General features: G+C 41.6%; 1 protein-coding gene across 1 annotated transcript in view; it reads right to left on the bottom strand.

Moving 5' to 3' along the window:
* Nucleotides 1-1,100: 1,100 nt before the first annotated feature.
* LOC138670993 (uncharacterized) overlaps nucleotides 1,101-22,953 on the bottom strand; it is a 41,131-nt gene continuing 19,278 nt past the window's right edge. The window contains exons 2-5 of the mRNA XM_069758820.1: nucleotides 16,496-16,601; nucleotides 16,242-16,348; nucleotides 12,160-12,332; nucleotides 1,101-1,631 (exon numbers count right to left, since the gene is read on the bottom strand). Of these exons, the coding sequence (XP_069614921.1) occupies nucleotides 1,353-1,631; nucleotides 12,160-12,332; nucleotides 16,242-16,348; nucleotides 16,496-16,601 (665 nt within the window). The 3' untranslated portion in view covers nucleotides 1,101-1,352. The remainder of the gene's footprint in view (nucleotides 1,632-12,159; nucleotides 12,333-16,241; nucleotides 16,349-16,495; nucleotides 16,602-22,953) is intronic.

The raw sequence follows: 22,953 nt of genomic DNA, 5'->3' as shown, positions 1-22,953 counted from the left end.
AGAAGAAAAGGACATTGTGGTCGGAAGAGTAGAAGGAACAAGGCGAAGAGGAAGACCGGCAACCTGATGGCTTGATACTATCAAGATAATGGCAGAGAAGACCCTGGTGGACCTATCTAGGATTGAACAAGATCAATCTTCCGACAGACTGTTCATCCATCAAGACGCCATGGTTCAAGATTGAGCCGAAGGTAATTAAAAAAGAAAAAAAAAGAAAATTCTTTTGCAAATGTGGCAGTGGCACTGAATTCAAAACCTAAATTCAATAATTAAGAGGTACAGACCAATACTTCTTACAATTGGTAAATTGTAGAAAACCCTTTAAACGATATCTCGGCACCTTAGACTGCTTTCAGATAGCGGTCATCGGGTGCATTTTTTAAGCAGCTGCAACACTTGGATCTTCCATGGTTCCACTGTATAAATCATTTCTATACTCCTGGATACTCATTCTTTGCTCATCTCATTCTCTTTGAATTTTCTTATTATTGCTCATTTTTATAGAATGAGATTTTTGCATCACATGACCCCAGCGCTTAAGTAATACCATCAAAGTTTTTATTCTCTTAATATTTTGCACTCTAATTATATAGCACTGTGTACTTACAATTGCTCATTTTGTCTTTTTACCCAGTTAATTTTTCTTTTTTCAATAGGTCTATGACATCACGTGATAAAAACTTACTAGCTGAATCATTCTAAGCTCTATGTAGAAACAGGAGGTCAATTTTCCCTGAATGAGTCATCAGTCACTGCAAAAGTCTCTGGCAGGAGAGGGAGCATTGGGTCAGGATATGAGGAGGGGAATGATTCATGCAGGGAAAAGAGAGATTTCCTGTTTCTACATAGAGCAGAGAAAAGAGAAAAATGAACTGGGTAGAAAGGCAAAATAAGCAATTGTAAGCACGCAGTGCTATATAATATGATGACTGCAATATATTAAGAGGATACAAATTTTGATGTGTGTGCTTCATTAGGTGTGGAAGAAGAAATTACCTTTAAACTCAGAACTTTTATTATAGAGTAAATAATTAAAGACTGAAACTTAGGGGCTTTATACAACAGGTAGCCCCTGAAGAAAGATTACATTTTTACTTCCATCATTCCTGTTATGATTTATTTGCCAAAATGTCATCCTTCCGCCCAGTTCAAGATAAGATTTTTAAGCTAAAATGTCAAAACTTCTTATTCTTCAAAGATTTTATCTAACAATGTGTTGACTTATGGGGAAAAAGGAAACTATTATTCCGTAATGGAAGGAAGACTTCTCTAGAAATATTTTTTTCATACGGTCATTGCGCAAAAAACAAACTGGACAACAATATGATGTTCATTGCTTCTGGAGGCAGAGGTTAGAATTTCCAGAATGGCCAGAGAACAGGTGTTTGCTGGATATAGTTCTTATATGCTAGGTCCTCGCCCCATCTTTTCTTTGCTTGTGCCTCAAGAATGGGAATACCGCTGACATAGTTAAGTAGGAACCATACAAATAGTGGTGATAGGAGGCTCAGATACTGATAACCACTTAGCACTGATGAGGCAGACAGAAACAGGCCGCTCCACTGCAGGATCTCCCCCAGGTAGTTTGGATGACGGCTGTATGCCCACAGACCACTTCGGATAAATTTGCCCTATAGAAATTAAACAGATTCCAAAATGTCATGTTGCTTTAGTTTACTCGTTACTTGTCCAGCAACGCATAAGTATCAGAGCAAACTTTATATGTAGTAACCTACAAACGACATTGTGTGTAATACTCTAAACAATAAAATTAAAAATCACATACAATACACAATGGTAAAAATTCCATAAACCGGACTGGTGACCTACAGTCATGGCCAAAAGTATTGACACCCCTGCAATTCTGTCAGATAATACTCATTTTCTTCCTGAAAATGATTGCACACACAAATTATTTGGTATTATTATCTTCATTTAATTTGTCTTAAATGAAAAAACACAAAAGAGAATGAAGCAAAAAGCAAAATATTGATCATTTCACACAAAACTTCAAAAATGGGCCAGACAAAAGTATTGGCACCCTCAGCCTAATACTTGGTTGCACATCCTTTAGCCAAAAAACTACAACCAACCGCTTCCGGTAACCATCAATGAGTTTCTTACAATGCTCTGCTGGAATTTTAGACCATTCTTCTTTGGCAAACTGCTCAAGGTCCCTGATATTTGAAGGGTGCCTTCTCCAAACTGCCATTTTTAGATCTCTCCACAGGTGTTCTATGGGATTCAGGTCTGGACTCATTGCTGGCCACCTTAGAAGTCTCCAGTGCTTTCTCTCAAACCATTTTCTAGTGCTTTTTGAAGTGTGTTTTGGGTCATTGTCCTGCTGGAAGACCCATGACCTCTGAGGGAGACCCAGTTTTCTCACACTGGGCCCTACATTATGCTGTTTGTTGGTAGTCTTCAGACTTCATAATGCCATGCACACTGTCAAGCAGTCCAGTGCCAGAGGCAGCAAAGCAACCCCAAAACATCAGGGAACCTCCGCCATATTTGACTGTAGGGACCGTGTTCTTTTCTTTGAATGCCTCTTTTTTTCTCCTGTAAACTCTATGTTGATGCCTTTGCCCAAAAAGCTCTATTTTTGTCTCATCTGACCAGAGAACATTCTTCCAAAACGTTTTAGGCTTTTTCAGGTAAGTTTTGGCAAACTAAAGCCTGGCTTTTTTATGTCTCGAGGTAAGAAGTGGGGTTTTCCTGGGTCTCCTACCATACAGTCCCTTTTCATTTAGACGCCGACGGATAGTACGGGTTGACACTGTTGTACCCTTGGACTGCAGGGCAGCTTGAACTTGTTTGGATGTTAGTCGAGTTACTTTATCCAACATCCGCACAATCTTGCGTTGAAATCTGTTGTCAATTTTTCTTTTCCGTCCACATCTAGGGAGGTTAACCACAGTGCCATGGGCTTTAAACTTCTTGATGACACTGCGCACGGTAGACACAGGAACATTCAGGTCTTTGGAGATGGACTTGTAGCCTTGAGATTGCTCATGCTTCCTCACAATTTGGTTTCTCAAGTCCTCAGACAGTTCTTTGGTCTTCTTTCTTTTCTCCATGCTCAATGTGGTACACACAAGGACACAGGACAGAGGTTGAGTCAACTTTAATCCATGTCAACTGGCTGCAAGTGTGATTTAGTTATTGCCAACACCTGTTAGGTGCCACAGGTAAGTTACAGGTGCTGTTAATTACACAAATTAGAGAAGCATCACATAATTTTTCGAACAGTGCCAATACTTTTGTCCACCCCCTTTTTTATGTTTGGCGTGGAATTATATCCAATTTGGCTTTAGGAAAATTCTTTTTGTGTTTTTTCATTTAAGATAAAAAATGAAAATAATAATACCAAATAATGTGTTTGCAATCATTTTCAGGAAGAAAATGAGTATTATCTGACAGAATTGCAGGGGTGTCAATATTTTTGGCCATGACTGTATATGAGCCAGTTAAAGTAATTAGAATATAAGTGCAACAGCGATGCCTAAAGGATAAGAAACTGGCAGTAAAATGGCAAGTTAATAAACTATATAAAGCATAATGAACTTGTCCCACGCTGTTAATACATGAATTTAGCCACCAGCTGCACATAAATAACAATCCAGCAATACATAAAGTGCATCATGTTTTTTGGGCATTTAGATTGCATCAGGGTTTCGATGTACCACTGGGCCTTAAAGTGGTATACTTATGTTATGAAATTTCTTTAGACCGCATGAAAATAAGCAAGTTTCAGCAAAGAAATCAACCATCAGAGCCTGGCCAAGTATCCACAGTAGTTACAGTCCAGGCTGAATAGTTAACTCCTTAGATCCCAGTCAGCTTTCTCCAGACAATTATCTGAATCTGATGTCCTGCATAATCACAATCTCCTGGTCCCCACCATTGACAGTTGCCAGAACAATTCTAGTCACTGCTCTCCCTTTCCCAAGCCAGGCACTTGTTCAAAGACCCTTTTATTTCTATATGTACACTGCAGACCACCGAATGGCAGACAAGTTGTCTCCATAGCATAAGCTCAGTAGTAGAATGTCTGAAGCAGAACTGTCACTCAAGGAGTCCCTCCCCCCAGCAACCAGGAAGTAAGGAGGCTGCAGAGCTCCGTGTTGCTGAACACAACATGAGAATACCCCTTTAAACAGACTCCTCCATGAGCCCATCCTAACTTACAGTAATTGAATATGATTTAAAATTATTTATTGTTTCAGCTAACTTATATTCCAGCACTGTGTACCTGCAAACGGACGGTAAGTTGCATATAATGCACACAGTGCAGAGATGACTTCTAAGTCTCGTTCATCTACATGTAGCATATTTCTAGTTCGTGGGTACACAATGGCGGACCGATAGTGAGTAGAAATATTTTTAAAAATGACAAGATTCAAAATCAGATTTATAGAATTCAAATATTACTTTAATTTTGGGAGCAGGCGTTTCATATACACAGAAATAAAAAATATTTTGCTCCATTTTTTTCAACGGTTTAAAATGGTTTCCCTAATGAAGGCACCCTCTTTTATATAAAATGGCCATATCAGTCATCAATTGATTGTCATGGAGCTTTTCCTTTGAACCTATAGGAATCAGCTGAAATTGCCAGTTTCAGCCAATCATACATGTAGCAATAAATAATGCCCATAGATAGAGCCCCTGTTTCTATCTATTTGCACTGGCTTACAAAAAAAGAAGACCACAGAGTGTAAGACATCCCCCTATGACATCTACTTGTCGTAAACTGGCATATGGACCCTGGTCCTTTGAAAGGGGATTGTCAGAAAAACATTGCTTATTTTAGGAGAGCAGCCGTGAAGGTTCATCTGGGGTATATGCCCTGGGTGCTCAGCTCCAGAAAGTCCAACAATCTGCTGCCTCTTCCCAGGGTGATTAGAGACAGAGATTTTAAATATCATATTGGAGTTCTAGTTGTAATTGCCTTTAAGTAGTTAATGTGATTTGCTGTAGGGAAACCAAGCATCCCACATCACCTACTGCAATGAACATTGGATTATCAGGAGAATATGTCAACAATTATCTAATGCTACCTTTACCACTATTACATTGTAGATGTACATAGAGAGTCACTCAGACTATGGTTTAACATACACCATTATCCACTAATTCATAATAATTGATACTTGGCTTTTTACCTATTTTGTTACATTCCAAACTGTGTCATTTGTGTGTCAAGGTGTCAGGAGACCCCACTGCTGCACTCTGCCTGGTAACTTTAGAGCAAGGCATGTGTAATTTACTTTTGGCGTCTCTGCCTTGATACACATAGGTACAGAGTATACAGTATACTTGTTATACATCTGGCAGTGAATCTATATTATACTGACTAGTTTATCTATATACTGGATTGTCTTATCACATGATGTATTTGGTCTTACCTGCCCACTGTATCGCATGGCTGTCTTGTTTGCCCACCTGTTTAAACCCTGTCTATCCATACCTGTTCAATGATCAATAAAGATTTTTGTAATTGTACTTATGGACTATACGGTTGTGTCTTTTGGCTTATTCCACCCGGTTATAAGTTGAAACATCCGGATTCCACTCGTCCAACTTTTTAGGAGCAACATCGGAGGTATTTTTTATACGTTAATGTGAGCGAGCCCTTAACCCCTTCCCGACCTTTGACGCATACGCTGCGTCATGAAAGTCGGTGCCATTCCGACCCATGACGCAGCATATGCGTCATGGAAAGATCGCGTCCCTGCAGATCGGGTGAAAGGGTTAACTCCCATTTCACCCGATCTGCAGGGACAGGGGGAGTGGTAGTTTAGCCCAGGGGGGGTGGCTTCACCCCCTCGTGGCTACGATCGCTCTGATTGGCTGTTGAAAGTGAAACTGCCAATCAGAGCGATTTGTAATATTTCACCTAAAAAACTGGTGAAATATTACAATCCAGCCATGGCCGATGCTGCAATATCATCGGCCATGGCTGGAAACACTTATGTGCACCCACCCCACCCCTCCGATCGCCCCCCCAGCCCCCCGATCTGTGGTCCGCTCCCCTCGGTCCTGTGCTCCGCTCCCCCGTCCTCCTGTCCGCTTCCCCCGTGCACCAATCACACCCCCCGCGCTCCAATCAAACCCCCCGCACTCCGATCCCCCCCCCGCACACAGCGACCCCCCCCGTGCTCCGATCCACCCCCCCCAGCACAGCGATCCCTCACCCCGTGCTCCAATCCTCCCCCGTGCTCCAATCCTCCCTCCCGTGTTCCGATCCACCCCCCCCATGCTCTGATCCACCCCCCCGTGCTCCGACGCCCCCCCCCCCCGTGCCCTGATCTCCCCCCCCTTATACTTACCTAGCCGCCCGAGGTCCGTCCGTCTTCTTTCCTGGGCGCCGCCATCTTCCAAAATGGCGGGCGCATGTGCAGTGCGCCCGCCGAATCTGCCGACCGGCAGATTCGTTCCAGAGTGAATTTTGATCACTGAGATATAACCTATCTCAGTGATCAAAATAAAAAAAATAGTAAATGACCCCCCCCCTTTGTCACCCCCATAGATAGGGACAATAAAAAAATAAAGAATTTTTTTTTTTTCACTAAGGTTGGGGTAAGAACTAGGGTTAGGGTTAGGGCTAGGGTTAGGGCTAGGGTTAGGGCTAGGGTTAGGGCTAGGGTTAGGGCTAGGGTTAGGGTTAGGGTTAGGGTTAGGGGTAGGGGTAGGGTTTCGGTATGTGCACACGTATTCTGGTCCTATGCGGATTTTTCCGCTGCGGATTTGAAAAATCCACAGTGCTAAACCGCTGCCGATTTATCGTGGATTTACCGCGGTTTTTCTGCGCATTTCACTGCGGTTTTACAACTGCGATTTTCTATTGGAGCAGTTGTAAAACCGCTGCGGAATCCGCAGAAAGAAGTGACATGCTGCGGAATGTAAACCGCTGCGTTTCCGTGCAGTTTTTCCGCAGCATGTGTACAGCGATTTTTGGTTCCCATAGGTTCACATTGAACTGTAAACTCATGGGAAACTGCTGCGGATCCGCAGCATTTTCTGCAGCGTGTGCACATACCTTTAGAATTAGGCTATGTGCACACGGTGCGGATTTGGCTGAGGATCCGCAGCAGTGTTCCATCAGGTTTACAGTACCATGTAAACATATGGAAAACCAAATCCGCTGTGCCCATGGTGCAGAAAATACCGCGCGGGAACGCTGCGTTGTATTTTCCGCAGCATGCCAATTCTTTGTGCGGATTCCGCAGCGTTTTACACCTGTTCCTCAATAGGAATCCACAGGTGAAATCCGCACAAAAAACACTGGAAATCCACGGTAAATCCACAGGTAAAACGCAGTGCCTTTTACCCGCGGATTTTTCAAAAATGGTGCTGAAAAATCTCATACGAATCCGCAACGTTGGCACATAGCCTTAGGGTTGGGTTGGAATTAGGGTTGTGGTTAGGGTTAGGGGTGTGTTGGGGTTAGGGTTGTGGTTAGGGTTACGGCTACAGTTGGGATAAGGGTTAGGGGTGTGTTGGAGGTAGAATTGAGGGGTTTCCACTGTTTAGGCACTTCAGGGGGTCTCCAAACGCAACATGGCGCCACCATTGATTCCAGCCAATCTTGTATTCAAAAATTCAAATGGTGCTCTCTCACTTCCGAACCCCGACGTGTGCCCAAACAGTGGTTTACCCCCACATATGGGGTACCAGCATACTCAGGACAAACTGCGCAACAATTACTGGGGTCCAATTTCTCCTGTTACCCTTGAGAAAATAAAAAATTGCTTGCTAAAACATCATTTTTGAGGAAAGAAAAATGATTTTTTATTTTCACGGCTCTGCGTTGTAAACGTCTGTGAAGCACTTGGGGGTTCAAAGTGCTCACCGCATATCTAGATAAGTTCCTTGGGGGGTCTAGTTTCCAAAATGGGGTCACTTGTGGGGGGTTTCTACTGTTTAGGCACACCAGGGGCTCTGCAAACGCAACGTGACGCCCGCAGACCATTCCATCAAAGTCTGCATTTCAAAAGTCACTACTTCCCTTCTGAGCCCCCACGTGTGCCCAAACAGTGGTTTACCCCCACACATGGGGCATCAGCGTACTCAGGAGAAACTGGACAACAACTTTTGTGGTCCAATTTCTCCTGTAACCCTTGGGAAAATAAAAAATTCTGGGCTAAAAAATTAGTTTTGAGGAAAGAAAACGTATTTATTATTTTCACGGCTCTGCGTTATAAACTTCTGTAAAGCACTTGGGGGTTGAAAGTGCTCACCACACATCTAGATAAGTTCCTTTGGGGGTCTAGTTTCCAAAATGGGGTCACTTGTGGGGGGTTTCTACTGTTTAGGCACATCAGGGGCTCTGCAAACGCAACGTGACGCCCACAGAGCATTCCATCAAAGTCTGCATTTCAAAACGTCACTACTTCACTTCCGAGCCCCAGCATGTGCCTAAACAGTGGTTTACCCCCACATATGGGGTATCAGCGTACTCAGGAGAAACTGGACAACAACTTTTGGGGTCAAATTTCTCCTGTTACCCTTTGTAAAATAAAAAATTGCGGGCTAAAATTCATTTTTGAGAAAATAAATTTTTATTTTTTATTTTCATGGCTCTGCGTTATAAACTTCTGTGAAGCACTTGAGGGTTCAAAGTGCTCACTACACATCTAGATTAGTTCCTTTGGGGGTCTAGTTTCCAAAATGGGGTAATTTGTGGGGGATCTCCAATGTTTAGGCACACAGGGGCTCTCCAAACGCGACATGGTGTCCGCTAATGATTGGAGATAATTTTCCATTTAAAAAGCCAAATGGCGTGCCTTCCCTTCTGAGCCCTGCCGTGCGCCCAAACAGTGGTTTACCCCCACATATGGGGTATCTGCATACTCAGGACAAACTGAACAACAACATTTGTGGTCCAATTTCTCCTATTACCATTGGCAAAATAGGAAATTCCAGGCTAAAAAATCATTTTTGAGAAAATAAAAATTATTTTTAATTTTCATGGCTCTGCATTATAAACTTCTGTGAAGCACCTGGGGGTTTAAAGTGCTCAGTATGCATCTAGATAAGTTCCTTGGGGGGTCTAGTTTCCAAAATGGGGTCACTTGTGGGGGAGCTCCATTGCATAGGCACACAGGGGCTCTCCAAATGCGACATGGTGTCCGCTAACAATTGGAGCTAATTTTCCATTCAAAAAGTTAAAAGGCGCGCCTTCCCTTCCGAGCCCTGCCGTGTGCCCAAACAGTGGTTTACCCCCACATATGAGGTATCGGCGTACTCGGGAGAAATTGCTCAACAAATTTTAGGATCCATTTTATCCTATTGCCCATGTGAAAATGAAAAAATTGAGGCGAAAATAAATTTTTTGTGAAAAAAAGTACTTTTTCATTTTTACGGATCAATTTGTGAAGCACCTGAGGGTTTAAAGTGCTCACTAGGCATCTAGATAAGTTCCTTGGGGGGTTCAGTTTCCAAAATGGGGTCACTTGTGGGGGAGCTCCAATGTTTAAGCACACAGGGTCTCTCCAAACGCGACATGGTGTCCGCTAACGATGGAGATAATTTTTCATTCAAAAAGTCAAATGGCGCTCCTTCCCTTCCGAGCCTTACCATGTGCCCAAACAGTGGTTTACCCCCACATGTGAAGTATCGGTGTACTCAGGAGAAATTGCCAAACAAATTTTAGGATCCATTTTATCCTGTTGTCCATGTGAAAATGAAAAAATTGAGGCTAAAAGAATTTTTTTGTGAAAAAAAAGTACTTTTTCATTTTTACGGATCAATTTGTGAAGCACCTGGGGGTTTAAAGGGCTCACTATGCATCTAGATAAGTTCCTTGGGGCGTCTAGTTTCCAAAATGGGGTCACTTGTGGGGGAGCTCCAATTTTTAGGCACACGGGGGCTCTCCAAATGTGACATGGTGTCCGCTAAAGAGTGCAGCCAATTTTTCATTCAAAAAGTCAAATGGCGCTCCTTCCCTTCCAAGCCCTGCCGTGCGCCCAAACAGTGGTTTACCCCCACATATGAGGTATCAGCATACTCAGGACAAATTGGACAACAACTTACGTGGTTCAGTTTCTCCTTTTACCATTGGGAAAATAAAAAAATTGTTGCTGAAAAATCATTTTTGTGACTAAAAAGTTAAATGTTCATTTTTTCCTTCCATGTTGCTTCTGCTGCTGTGAAGCACCTGAAGGGTTAATAAACTTCTTGAATGTGGTTTTGTGCACCTTGAGGGGTGTAGTTTTTAGAATGGTGTCACTTTTGGGTATTTTCAGCCATATAGACTCCTCAAACTGACTTCAAATGTGAGGTGGTCCCTAAAAAAATGGTTTTGTAAATTTCGTTGTAAAAATGAGAAATCGCTGGTCAAATTTTAACCCTTATAACTTCCTAGCAAAAAAAAATTTTGTTTCCAAAATTGTGCTGATGTAAAGTAGACGTGTGGGAAATGTTATTTATTAACTATTTTGTGTCACATAACTCTCTGGTTTAACAGAATAAAAATTCAAAATGTGAAAATTGCGAAATTTTCAAAATTTTCGCCAAATTTCCGTTTTTATCACAAATAAACACAGAATTTATTGACCTAAATTTACCACTAACATGAAGCCCAATATGTCACGAAAAAACAATCTCAGAACCGCTAGGATCCATTGAAGCGTTCCTGAGTTATTACCTCATGAAGGGACACTGGTCAGAATTGCAAAAAACGGCAAGGTCTTTAAGGTCAAAATAGGCTGGGTCATGAAGGGGTTAAAGGGAACCGGTCACCTGAATTTGGTGGGAGCGGTTTTGGGTCACATGGGCAGAATTTACTACGGAGGACAGAGAATGAACTTCAATCCAATATTGCGGCCAGCATGCAGCCAGCGGGTAAGGAAAGGGTGAATCAAAAAACCCAAAAACTCCGCCCATATGACCAAAAACCGGTCCCGCCAAATTCAGGTGACAGGCTCCCTTTAAGGGCAGTACCCAAGTGAAGGAAATACGTTGGTAGAGATTTTTTTCTGGGGCAACAGCATAAGAACCACACAATGTACTGCCCTGGTTAGAGCGGGAAACAATAGAAGGGGCGCTGCAGGGCAGATAGATTGATTAAGTCTACCACTATGGACGGAAACCCTTGAAGTCTGACATCTCTATGGCTCGAATGGGTGAGATCTACACGTCTTTGTATAATTTATTCACTATGACACTTTATACTGCATTTGTCCTACTGTGGTTTCTAGTAGATTTAGTTTACCCTAGTTTGGGGTCTTTGTATTTATTACATATGCTTGATTGGGCTATCCTTGGGTTGATATGTTCCATCATGTATGTGCATCACTTCATGGGACTGGTCCTGTGCAGTATGGCTGATTGGGCTATTGTCGTGTATGATGACTTATTATTGATACCTAACCTAATGAGGGCAGAAAAGGAAAAACTAGCACCAGGTGATCTCCATAAAAATTCAAGTTTTGTCTTTTATTTAATCCATTGTTTGAAAAAGTTAAAAACATACATATCAGTCTCAAGGGGCAAACATCCTCCGCATGGCTGACGCGTTTCGGACTTTATGCCGCCCTTACTCATAGGCATCTAACCTAATGAGGTTGATGTTAAATCTTGTGTTAGATTGGGGTTATGGTATGAAATTTTATTGAAATTATTAAAAGTTCTATTTTAAGAAATCCTCTATGCTGTATTTTTCCCTCTATGCTCTATTATTTTGAATTTGAGCACTGCACCTGTTTTCAAATCTGCAGCATGTCATGTGATTTCAGCATTTTAGTAGCATTCCTTTCACCCATAGAAAGCAATGAGAAGTTGTAAAAAAAAACAGCAAACAGGTTTTGCTGTATTTTTTCAGCATTTTTGGTGAATAAAGCTAAATTTATTAAACATGTTGTGTAGACAAATCACACAAATCACGAGACATGCTGCCACGGCGGTTGAACATAGTATTCAAGCACGCTGAAGGCACTGTATTAGCACACGAGACCGCTCAGATAACCTCATCCGAGCACGCTCGCTCATCACTAATTAGTGACAAATAATTTTTACTGTTTGCTATAACTTGGAGGAGAATATATGGATTACACACACTTCTGCTGTGAAATTTCCATCCTAGCACATTCAAAATAAATGGTCAGGTCACTCAGTGATGAATATGTGGGACCAGGAATTCAGGACAACACTTACTGCATTATCGGGATCAGCTTTAAAACTCCACTTCTGCTGATCTGAAACTGCTTGTATGAGAAATCCCAGTGTCCACAAGGTCCAGCCTAGATAGTCCTTCAGCCCCAGAGGCTTGTTTCTTGTCTCAAGGTTTAACATTAAGGATGGAAGTAAAGTTACAAATATCCATATACCTGGGAAAAAATAAGACCGATGCTGGATAAAAAGCATAGAATAATAAAACTCTATATGTCACTGTGATGTCACTAATGAGTGAAATTGATTAATAATCATCACTCCCTGTCATCACCACTGGAATAAACAGTTCATAACAGACGAGATAAATATAGCGTCATATCTTAAACTACCTTGCATACATTAGTGGATAATGACCGAGTTCCTATAGCTTTAAAGCGATCTTCCACCCAATATACATTTCTCATCTGTTATCCTACCTGGTGCCCTGTATTTACCAGTAACTGCCTTCTCCCCCTAGATTGGCGCTCCGCTCCTCCGGCTCCCAAAATACCTAATGAAGTTGTATGGGGAGTTCAGTGGTAAGTCTGATCCAAAAAATGTCTTTCCGATGCCACAGCACAAAACTGGGGTAAATTGTGGGCACCAAATTTATCATTCCACAACCGTCAAATTTATAAAAAGCCATTTTCTATTTTTGGAAAACGATATATTTATGCATCATTTAAATATTTTCCCTTTAATAGAAACTGATCTGCAGTACCGGGACTGGCCACTACATAGTGGATGGAGTTGTACTATCCGTGTTGTTACCCTGGCCTTCAACCTTTCATTCCCTATATAGGGATCTGGAGTTACACAAGGGTTCCTGAGTTTGGTACACGTAGTGGCTGCTGGCCAATTGAACGGGGTGGTAGAGAATGGTCAGGAAGTTAAATCAATACAAGGAGGTCACGAACAGGGACATAACTGTCAGACAGCAGAGTAATCAAAACCATGGGCTAAGGTCAGAAACTGGAATCAAACTAACAAAGCGGAAGCAGAGAAACAGAAGGAGTGAACCAGATAGATAAAAATATAACTGGCACTGGAGGCAGGGACCTAGGGGTTTATATAGCATAAAGCCCCATTCTAGACTCACAGAAGATAAATAGAAACAGAAGGCGGGTCAGGGAGCTTCAATGAAACTTGTATGTGACTGAGGTTGAATTTGATAAGTCCACAGGAGGGTGCCGGTCCCTCTGGTAAACACAGCTTTAGTGTAGGAAAAAAGAGGATTCTTGTCGACACAGCAACCGGGTAAAATGCAAAAAAAAAAAAAAGTTTATTAAGCCACTTTAAGACATTTTAAAATAGAAAAGGATTAAAGAACACCTGACGCGTTTCTGGCATGATAGTTGCTCCCTTAGTCATAGGACTACGACTAAGTAATGTTGCACCAGAAACGCATCAGATGTTTTTTAATCTTTTCAACTAATGGCTTAATAAACTTTTTTTGGCATTTTATCTGGTCAGCATGCAGACAAGAATCCTCTTTTTTCCTATAAATAAAAACCCATGTTCAATAATTACCATATATACTCATAAGTCGACCTGAGTATAAGCCGAGGCACCTAATTTTACCTTGAAAAACTGGGAAAACGTATTGACTCGAGCATAAGCCGGGTATGCATTGTCCCCTAATCGCTATTCTTGTCTGCATGGTTCCTCATCCCCATCCTTGCCTGCATGGCTCCTTATTCCCATCCCTGTATGCATGGCTCCTTATTCCCATCCCTGTATGCATGGCTCCTTATTCCCATCCCTGTATGCATGGCTCCTTATTCCCATCCTTATGTGCAGGGTTCCTCTTCCCTGCGCGCCCTCGCAGCATCTTGTTCCGATGCCAGCAGCTCCTGCGACCGAGCGATCACGTGTCCCCGCTCATTAAAGTAATGAATATTCACCTCTCTCCATGCCTATGGGAGTGATATATAGATTACATATACATATATATATATATATATATATATATATATATATATATATATATATATATATATATACATGTATACATGTATATATATATATATATATATATATATATATATATATATATATATATATATATATATATATATATATATATATATATATATATATATATATATATATATATATATACATACATATACACCAAAAGTTTGGACACACCTTCCCATTTAAAGATTTTTCTGTATTTTCATGACTATGAAAATTGTACATTCACACTGAAGGCATCAAAACTGTGAATTGACTCATGTTGAATTATACACTTAACAAAAAAGTGTGAAACAACTGAAATTATGTCTTATATTCTAGGTTCTTCAAAGTAGCCACTTTTTGCTTTGATGACTGCTTTGCACACTCTTGGCATTCTCTTGATGAGCTTCAAGAGGTAGTCACCGGGAATGGTTTTCACTTCACAGGCATGCCCTGTCAGGTTTAATAAGTGGGATTTCTTGCCTTACAAATGGGGTTGGGACCATCAGTTGTGTTGTGCAGAAGTCTGGTGGATACACAGCTGATAGTCCTACTGAATAGACTGTTAGAATTTGTGTTATGGCAAGAAAAAAGCAGCTAAGTAAATAAAAACGAGTGGCCCTCATTACTTTACATTAAGAAATGAAGGTCAGTCAGTCTGAAAAATTGGGCAAAGTTTGAAAGCGTCCCCAAGTACAGTGGCAAAAACCATCAAGCACTGCAAAGAAACTGGCTCACATGAGGACCGCCCAGGAAAGGAAGACCAAGAGTCACCTCTGCTTCTGAGGATAGGTTTATCCGAGTCACCAGCCTCAGGAATCGCAGGTTAACAGCAGCTCTGATTAGAGACCAGATCAATGCCACACATAGTTCTAGCAGCAGACACTTCTCTACAACTGTTAAGAGGAGACTTTGTGCAGCAGGCCTTCATGGTAAAATAGCTGCTAGGAAACCACTGCTAAGGACAGGCAACAAGCAGAAGAGACTTGGTTGGGCTAAAGAACACAAGGAATGGACATTAGACCAGTGGAAATCTGTGCTTTGGTCTGATAAGTCCAAATTTGAGATCTTTGGTTCCAACCACCAGAAAAGGTGAACGGATGGACTCTACATGCCTGGTTCCCACCGTGAAGCATGGAGGAGGAGGTGTGATGGTGTGGGGGTGCTTTGCTGGTGACACTGTTGGGGATTTATTCAAAATTGAAGGCATACTGAACTAGCATGGCTACCACAGTATCTTGCAGCGGCATGCTATTCCATCCGGTTTGCGTTTAGTTGGACCATCATTTATTTTTCAACAATGACCCCAAACACACCTCCAGGCTGTGTAAGAGCTATTTAACCAAGAAGGAGAGTGATGGGGTGCTACGCCAGATGACCTGGCCTCCACAGTCACCAGACCTGAACCCAATCAAGATGGTTTGGGGTGAGCTGGACCGCAGAGTGACGGCAAAAGGGCCAACAAGTGCTAAGCATCTCTGGGAACTCCTTTAAGATTGTTGGAAGACCATTCCCGGTGACTACCTCTTGAAGCTCATCAAGAAAATGCCAAAAGTGTGCAAAGCAGTCATCAAAGCAAAAGGTGGCTACTTTGAAGAACCTAGAATATAAGACATAATTTCAGTTGTTTCACACTTTTTTGTATATAATTCCACATGTGTTAATTCATAGTTTTGATGCCTTCAGTGTGAATGTACAATTTTCATAGTCATGAAATACAGAAAAATCTTTAAATGAGGGGTGTCCAAACTTTTGGTCCGTACTGTACATATTTGTGTCTATGCGTATATGTCATGTGCAAAGTATTATACAGTGAGACACATGCGATTTATGTGATGACGCTGCATGGTGTACATGATAATTATTGGAGATGGACTGAACAGTAATTGGCATGTATTAGCGTGGAGTAAGATTTGTGGCAGGTCTCATGGAGGAGAACACCACTTGTCAGATGCTCCCGATTCATTAGGAGGCATGTTCCACTTAATGACTCAGGAGCGTCCAACTCTTACATGTCTCCTTATCAAGATCAGAGAGAACAATCGCCGATGTTGAGGAATTAGGGCCTAGGATTACAAAATTACATTCATTTCAAGCACATTGATATCTTCTTTGCAACTTCTCACCTTGCACTGTCCAGTATACGAAAAACATTCCAGGATTATCTCGCACTTTATCGAATCTCCTATCGTGCCCATCTCGGAGGATTCGTAGGAACAAAAACGTACCAAGACTGAAAAAAGTAAGAAATCAAATTAGTGACATAATATGCAATAAAATAAATTGTTCTCCAGAAAGATGGAAACTGTCTAGCACCACCTATAGGCCACTTATTTATGTATGTATGCTTGTACTCCCCATATTTTGTACATGTACTTACCGAACTGCCCATACTGTAACCAAACCCGTCTGGACTTGCTGGCGGAAAAACTTTGCTCCTCTCCATCTCAGGCTAAGATGTGACAGAAGTATAAATGTCCCGCTACCTGTTAATAAAGTTAGCCATAGAGTGAGAAAAATAGCACCACCACCTATGATCTTCCCCCGACATTCCTGTAATTCTGTGGCCTCTGTTTTTTAAAAGGAACCTGTCAGCAGGATTATGCACAGTAACCTACAGACATTGTCAGGTCGGCGCCGTTATACTGATTAAAATGATACCTTGGTTGATGAAATCCGTCTTGTGGTTGTTGTTTAATGGTGATGAGAAAATATACTCGTTACTTGAGATTTCCGAGTATTTTTTAGTGCTTGGAGATTTAGTTTTTCTTGCCGCAGCTGAATGATTTACATCTGTTAGCGGGCATAAGTACATGTGGGGGTTGCCTGGTTGCTAGGGAATCTCCACATGTATTCAAGCTGGCTATTAGCTGTAAATCATTCAGCTGAGGTGAGGAATCCGAAATCTCCGAGCACTAAAAAAAATACTCGGGAAATCTCGAGTAACGAGTATATTCGCTCATCACTATTGTTTAATCCTTATTTTCAGTTTTGAGTTAATGATATGTTCGTGCCCCGGGGCGGCCTGTGTGGGTCTTCATGTATGTATAGGTATTCATAATGCAGACAGCTGATAGGTCACTGATCCCTCACTGACCTGCCCCTTATACCAAAATACGAAAATGGTTGCACTCAATGGTGTTAAAGCACGTCAATGTGAAATACATGAAGTGAGAATAGCAAAATGGCTTTTGAAATTTAGGAAAAATACATGAGACGTTTAGCACAAAATTTGGCCGATTAGTGTGAGCCCATCAACCATCGTCAAGGTAATCTCATGGGTCCCTAATGGCCCACTATTTGGGTGCCACTGCCTGTCTTACATCCCTAGTGAAGGGTGTTATGCCCTGTGTTCCTGATGACATGGTGCCATTCCCCTGAGGAATCATTTTCTGAAGAAACACGTTGGGAGACACGCAGGGTCAGCCAAGGGTTAACTAGTCTGAAAGAGTTAGCTGTGGACTGCCCTTGTGGGCAAAAAAGTCTTTGGGTGCCAGGGTCGGTCTGTACAACAGGGACTGACGGGCAATAATCAGGACCTTCTTTGAACTGGCAAAAGGAACTATTGGTAGGACGGCCTGAACGCCAAAAATTGGCGAGACTGTTCCTTTACTTGCCTTTTCTTGTATAAACACTGAACTCTATTATATTATTGGTCTTAGAACCTGATATTTTGCAATTTATAATACAAGCGTGCTATACATACGACTGACATTATCGCCCCTCTAATTGTCCGACCACTGTCAGAATTACTCCTGGACAGGGATATATATTTGTTTGTTTTTAAGCATGCTTTGAGTGTCTACATGTTTATTGGGATTTTTACTATTTTTGTGACCAGCTGTTAGGTAGGCTGTTCCACAGATAAATAGTCATTGTTGTAAACCTAGTTTGTGTAAGAAAGTAGCTTTACATTTTGAAAACTCTATAATAACAGAGCAGCTCGGTGGTTAGCACTGTTGCTTTACAGCCCTGGGTTCAAATCCCACCATGAACAACATCTGCAAGGAGTTTGTAAGCAAATAAAATAAATCGTTCACACCACACCTATGATGGTCCAGGAATCTGAGATAAAAAAAAACTTAATAAAAACAGTTCCTTTTCACTAGAGAAGCACTCCCAACAAAAATTGTATTCACTAAATATGTGTAATAGTAAGGGTGCATTAAAATACTTAATATTCGCCATATTCCCAGGGCTGCTATGGTTGTTGCAATTCTGGTTCTCTTCCAACATTACGTGTGAATCAGAAATCACTTTTATGTTGTAAGTCTATGGAGCTTGAATCTCTAAAGTGTTACATATTACGCATAGCCCAATGTTACACACTTGTCAAACTGGCCTTACAGTTTGTTTCTGAAGAAAAAATATGGCGGTAGCACCACTGTAGAGCCAGTGAGCAGAATGTGCTTTACTACCAAGCTTCATGCACATGGCATTTCCAAGTAAGTGCCTTTAACCACTTCCCGAGATGACCATTTTCCATATTTGCGTTTTGTTTTGGTTTTTTTCCCCCAAGAGCCATAACTTTTTTTTTATTTTTCCGTCCACATAGACTAATGAGGGATTTTTTTTTTTTTTTTTTTTTTTGGGAACCATTCATTTTACCACATACTGTACTAGAAAGCAGGGGGAAAAAACTGGAAGTTTGGTGACATTCAAGAAAAAACAAAACGCAATTCTGACATTATCTTTTCGGGAACTGTTTTTGTGGCGTACATTATGTGTTAAAAATTACATGGCAATATAGTTCTCCTCTTCAGTATGATGTCCAGTTGTTGTTCATATAGCAGAGGAAAGTTGGAAAACTATTTTTGATTGTGTCGCTATTTTCTGAGACCCATAACATTTTCCTTTTTCAGCCCTTGGAGCTGTGTAAGGGCTTATTTTTTACGTGGCAAGATAATATATTTGTATTGATACCGTTTGGGTATAGACAAGACATTTTGACTGTTTGTTAGGCCGTCGTCACACTAGCAAGTTTTACGGACGTATGAGAGGCGCAGAAAATACGGATTGCACACTGTACAATGCTTCTCTATGCCCCTGCTCCTATCTGCCGTATTTTACTTATCCGTATTATACGGTCTTGTATGGCCGTAGAAAAACGCAGCATGCTGCGTTTGTCACCGTATTGCGCAAAAAAAGCCAATTAAAGTCAATGGGAGCGCAAAAAAATACGGATTACACACGGACCAACAGTGTGACTTGCGAGAAATATGGAGCGGTGTTCTATAGAACAGTCTGTCACTGTAAATTTGTTTACTGAAAACGATATCTTTAACTCTGTATGTAACCCCTTTCTCATGTACAGCACCATGGAATTAATGGTGCTATATAAATAATAATAATAATAATAATAATAATAATAATTAATAATAAATAGAAGAGCCGGCAATTCAGCGCGGTGTACAGTAAAACCACACTGACAGGTTAGAATAGAATAGGTAGAATAAATGTGTACACAGTATAGGGGTATAAATATACAGTCATGGCCAAAAGTATTCACACCCCTGCAATTCTGTCAGATAATGCTCAGTTTCTTCTTGAAAATGATTGCAAACACAAATTATTTGGTATTATTATCTTCATTTAATTTGTGTTAAATGAAAAAACACAAAAAGAATTGTCCTAAAGCCAAATTGGATATAATTCCACACCAAACATAAAAAAGGGGTTGGACAAAAGTATTGGCACTGTTTGAAAAATCATGTGATGCTTATCTAATTTGTGTAATTAACAGCACCTGTAACTTACCTGTGGCACCTATCAGATGTTGGCAATAACTAAATCACACTTGCAGTCAGTTGACATGGATTAAAGTTGACTCAACCTCTGTCCCGTGTCCTTGTGTGTACCACATTGAGCATGGAGAAAAGAAAGAAGACCAAAGAACTGTCTGAGGACTTCAGAAACCAAATTGTGAGGAAGCATGAGCAATCTCAAGGCTAAAAGTCCATCTCCAAAGACCTGAATGTTCCTGTGTCTACCGTGCGCAGTGTCATCAAGAAGTTTAAAGCCCATGGCACTGTGGCTAACCCCCCTAGATGTGGACGGAAAAGAAAAATTGACAAGAGATTTCAACGCAAGATTGTGCGGATGTTGGATAAACAACCCCGACTAACATCCAAACAAGTTCAAGCTGCCCTGCAGTCCGAGGGTACAACAGTGTCAACCCGTACTATCCGTCGGCATCTGAATGAAAAGGGACTGTATGGTAGGAGACCCAGGAAGACCCCACTTCTTACCCCAAGACATAAAAAGCCAGGCTGGAGTTTGCCAAAACTTACCTGAAAAGGCCTAAAACGTTTTGGTACAATGTTCTCTGGTCAGATGAGACAAAAGTAGAGCTTTTTGGGCAAAGGCATCAACAGAGTTTACAGGAGAAAAAAAGAAGCATTCAAAGAAAAGAACACGGTCGCTACAGTCAAACATGGCAGAGGTTCCCTGATGTTTTGGGGTTGCTTTGCTGCCTCTGGCATTGAACTGCTTGACCGCATTATGAAGTCTGAAGACTACTGTAATGTATAAGAATTAGATCTGTCGCTTTAAGAAAGCGAGGGCGGGAGTTGAGAGTGAGTTTCAGTTTCAGTTCTGGCCTGAGGAGGAAATCTTATGCTGCTGTTATGTTGTGTGCTGGAGGAAAAGAGGAGAATAAAATACAGTTAAAGCTTACTCTCTCTAAGGGCTTGTTTCCACATGCAAGAAACACGTCCGTGTCTCGCATGTGGAAACGAAGCTCTGGCGCCGGCACTCTGGAGCGGCGCGTGCGGCTCCATGTGTCTCTACGTGGCTGCACGCTCTGCTCTGGAGTGCTGGCGCCAGAGCTTCGTTTCCACATGCGAGACACGGACGTGTTCCTCGCAAGTGAAAACAAGCCCTTAAATTTCTTACATCGTGTGGACATTACAACTGGCGACGAGGATGGGATTGAATCACCTGCTACTGTGAATACTGACCCCTGCTTTACTGCTTCACACGCCAGCGCCACTGAGAGACTCCAACATGGCTGAATACTTGCACATGTTCCCACAGTTTGATATGACTGATGTCACTAATCTCTCTCATAACTGGAGAAAATGGTTAAATCGATTTGAGAATTTCCTGGAAGCAATAGATATAAAAGAGGAGAACAGAAAAAAAGCCGTGTTCCTGCATTGTGCGGGCACAGGAGTCTATGACATATACAGCACATTACCAGCAGCGGAGACAGACACGTACAGCAAATGCTCCAAAGCTCTCACTGACTACTTCAACCCTAAACAAAACATCAGATATGAAAGATACAAGTTCAGGATTGCTAAGCAGCTTCCAGAAGAATCCATAGACACCTATGTCACCCGGCTAAAAGAACTAGCACATGGGTGTTCATTTACTGACGTAGATGATGAAATCCTAACTCAAGTAATTGTCACCTGCTCGTCTAAGACCATAAGGCGTAAAGCTCTGCAGCAGGATCTCTCTCTGCATGATTTACTCAAGATGGCCCGTGCTATAGAGATAGCAGATCATCAGGCAAGTGCAATGGAGAGTGGGGATAATTTACATGTGCATAATCTCAAACATAACAGTGCACAAGGCAAGCAGGCCCCGCAACAGAAGAAATGTTATAGATGTGGACAAGATTTCCCTCACCACATGAACAAATGTCCAGCTATAGGACAAACTTGCAGTAAATGTGGAAAAGGGAACCATTTTGCAGTTGTCTGCAAATCAGCGCCCAACAAGTCTCCTCTGCCAATGACAAAGCCTGCAAATATAAAAATGGTAAATCAGGATATAGAAGAAATGTCTGTGGCTGAGAACTATGTGTTCACAACTTCTGTCACTGGCTCAGTGCAGTCTCCATGTATTACACTCACCATCTGCAACACGGATATCACCTTTACAATAGATACAGGAGCTTCGGTGGATATCATAGACAGCAATACTTATGAACAGTTGAAAACAAAGCCAGTCTTACAGCAAGTGCATACTAAAATCTTCCCATATGGATCTAAAACACCTCTAGTTACAATGGGACAATTTGATGCTGAACTTAGCTATAAAGAAAATAGGCAGAAAACCACTTTTCACACATTACAAGGATCCGGAGGCTGTCTTCTCAGCTATCACACTGCCTTGAAGCTAGGACTCATCCAGATTGTTCATACCATAACCGACCCTGCGGACCTGGATGTACAAGCCATGGTGAATAGTTTTCCCTCCCTATTTAGTGGATTAGGAAAATTAAAGGACTCTCAAGTGCATCTTCATGTGGATGACAGTGTTCGTCCAGTAGCCCTGGCTCACAGGCGTATTCCATTTCACCTGAGAAAGAAGGTAGAAAAGGAACTCCAATTACTGGATGATGGATGATGGATGATGATGTCATTGAAACTGTTTCTGGTCCCACTCCGTGGGTCTCTCCACTTGTGGTAGTTCCAAAACCAAAGACTCCAGAGCAGGTAAGACTGTGTGTTGACATGCACTTGCCCAACACTGCTATTCAAAGGGAAAGACACATCTCACCCACAATTAATGACATTATTAATTTATTAAATGGAGCAACTGTTTTTTCAAAGCTGAACCTCAATAAGGGCTATCATCAATTAGAATGGAGTCCAGAATCCAGATACTTAACAACATTTTCCACCCATGTGGGTCTCAGAAGATACAAAAGATTGACGTTTGGGGTCTGCTCAGCAGCAGAAATTTTTCAAGATACGATAAGGAGCGTCATTCAACATATTCCAAATACCTTTAATTACAGTGATGACATACTGGTTTTTGGGAAAACAAGCTGAACATAATCGTGCTCTATATGCTATCTTTGAATGTCTGCTCTCTGCTGGACTT

The sequence above is a fragment of the Ranitomeya imitator genome, chromosome 3 (assembly GCF_032444005.1).
Source record: "Ranitomeya imitator isolate aRanImi1 chromosome 3, aRanImi1.pri, whole genome shotgun sequence".
In the NCBI taxonomy this organism is placed as follows: Eukaryota; Metazoa; Chordata; class Amphibia; order Anura; family Dendrobatidae; genus Ranitomeya; species Ranitomeya imitator.
This window is presented reverse-complemented; position numbering and strand designations above follow the sequence as displayed.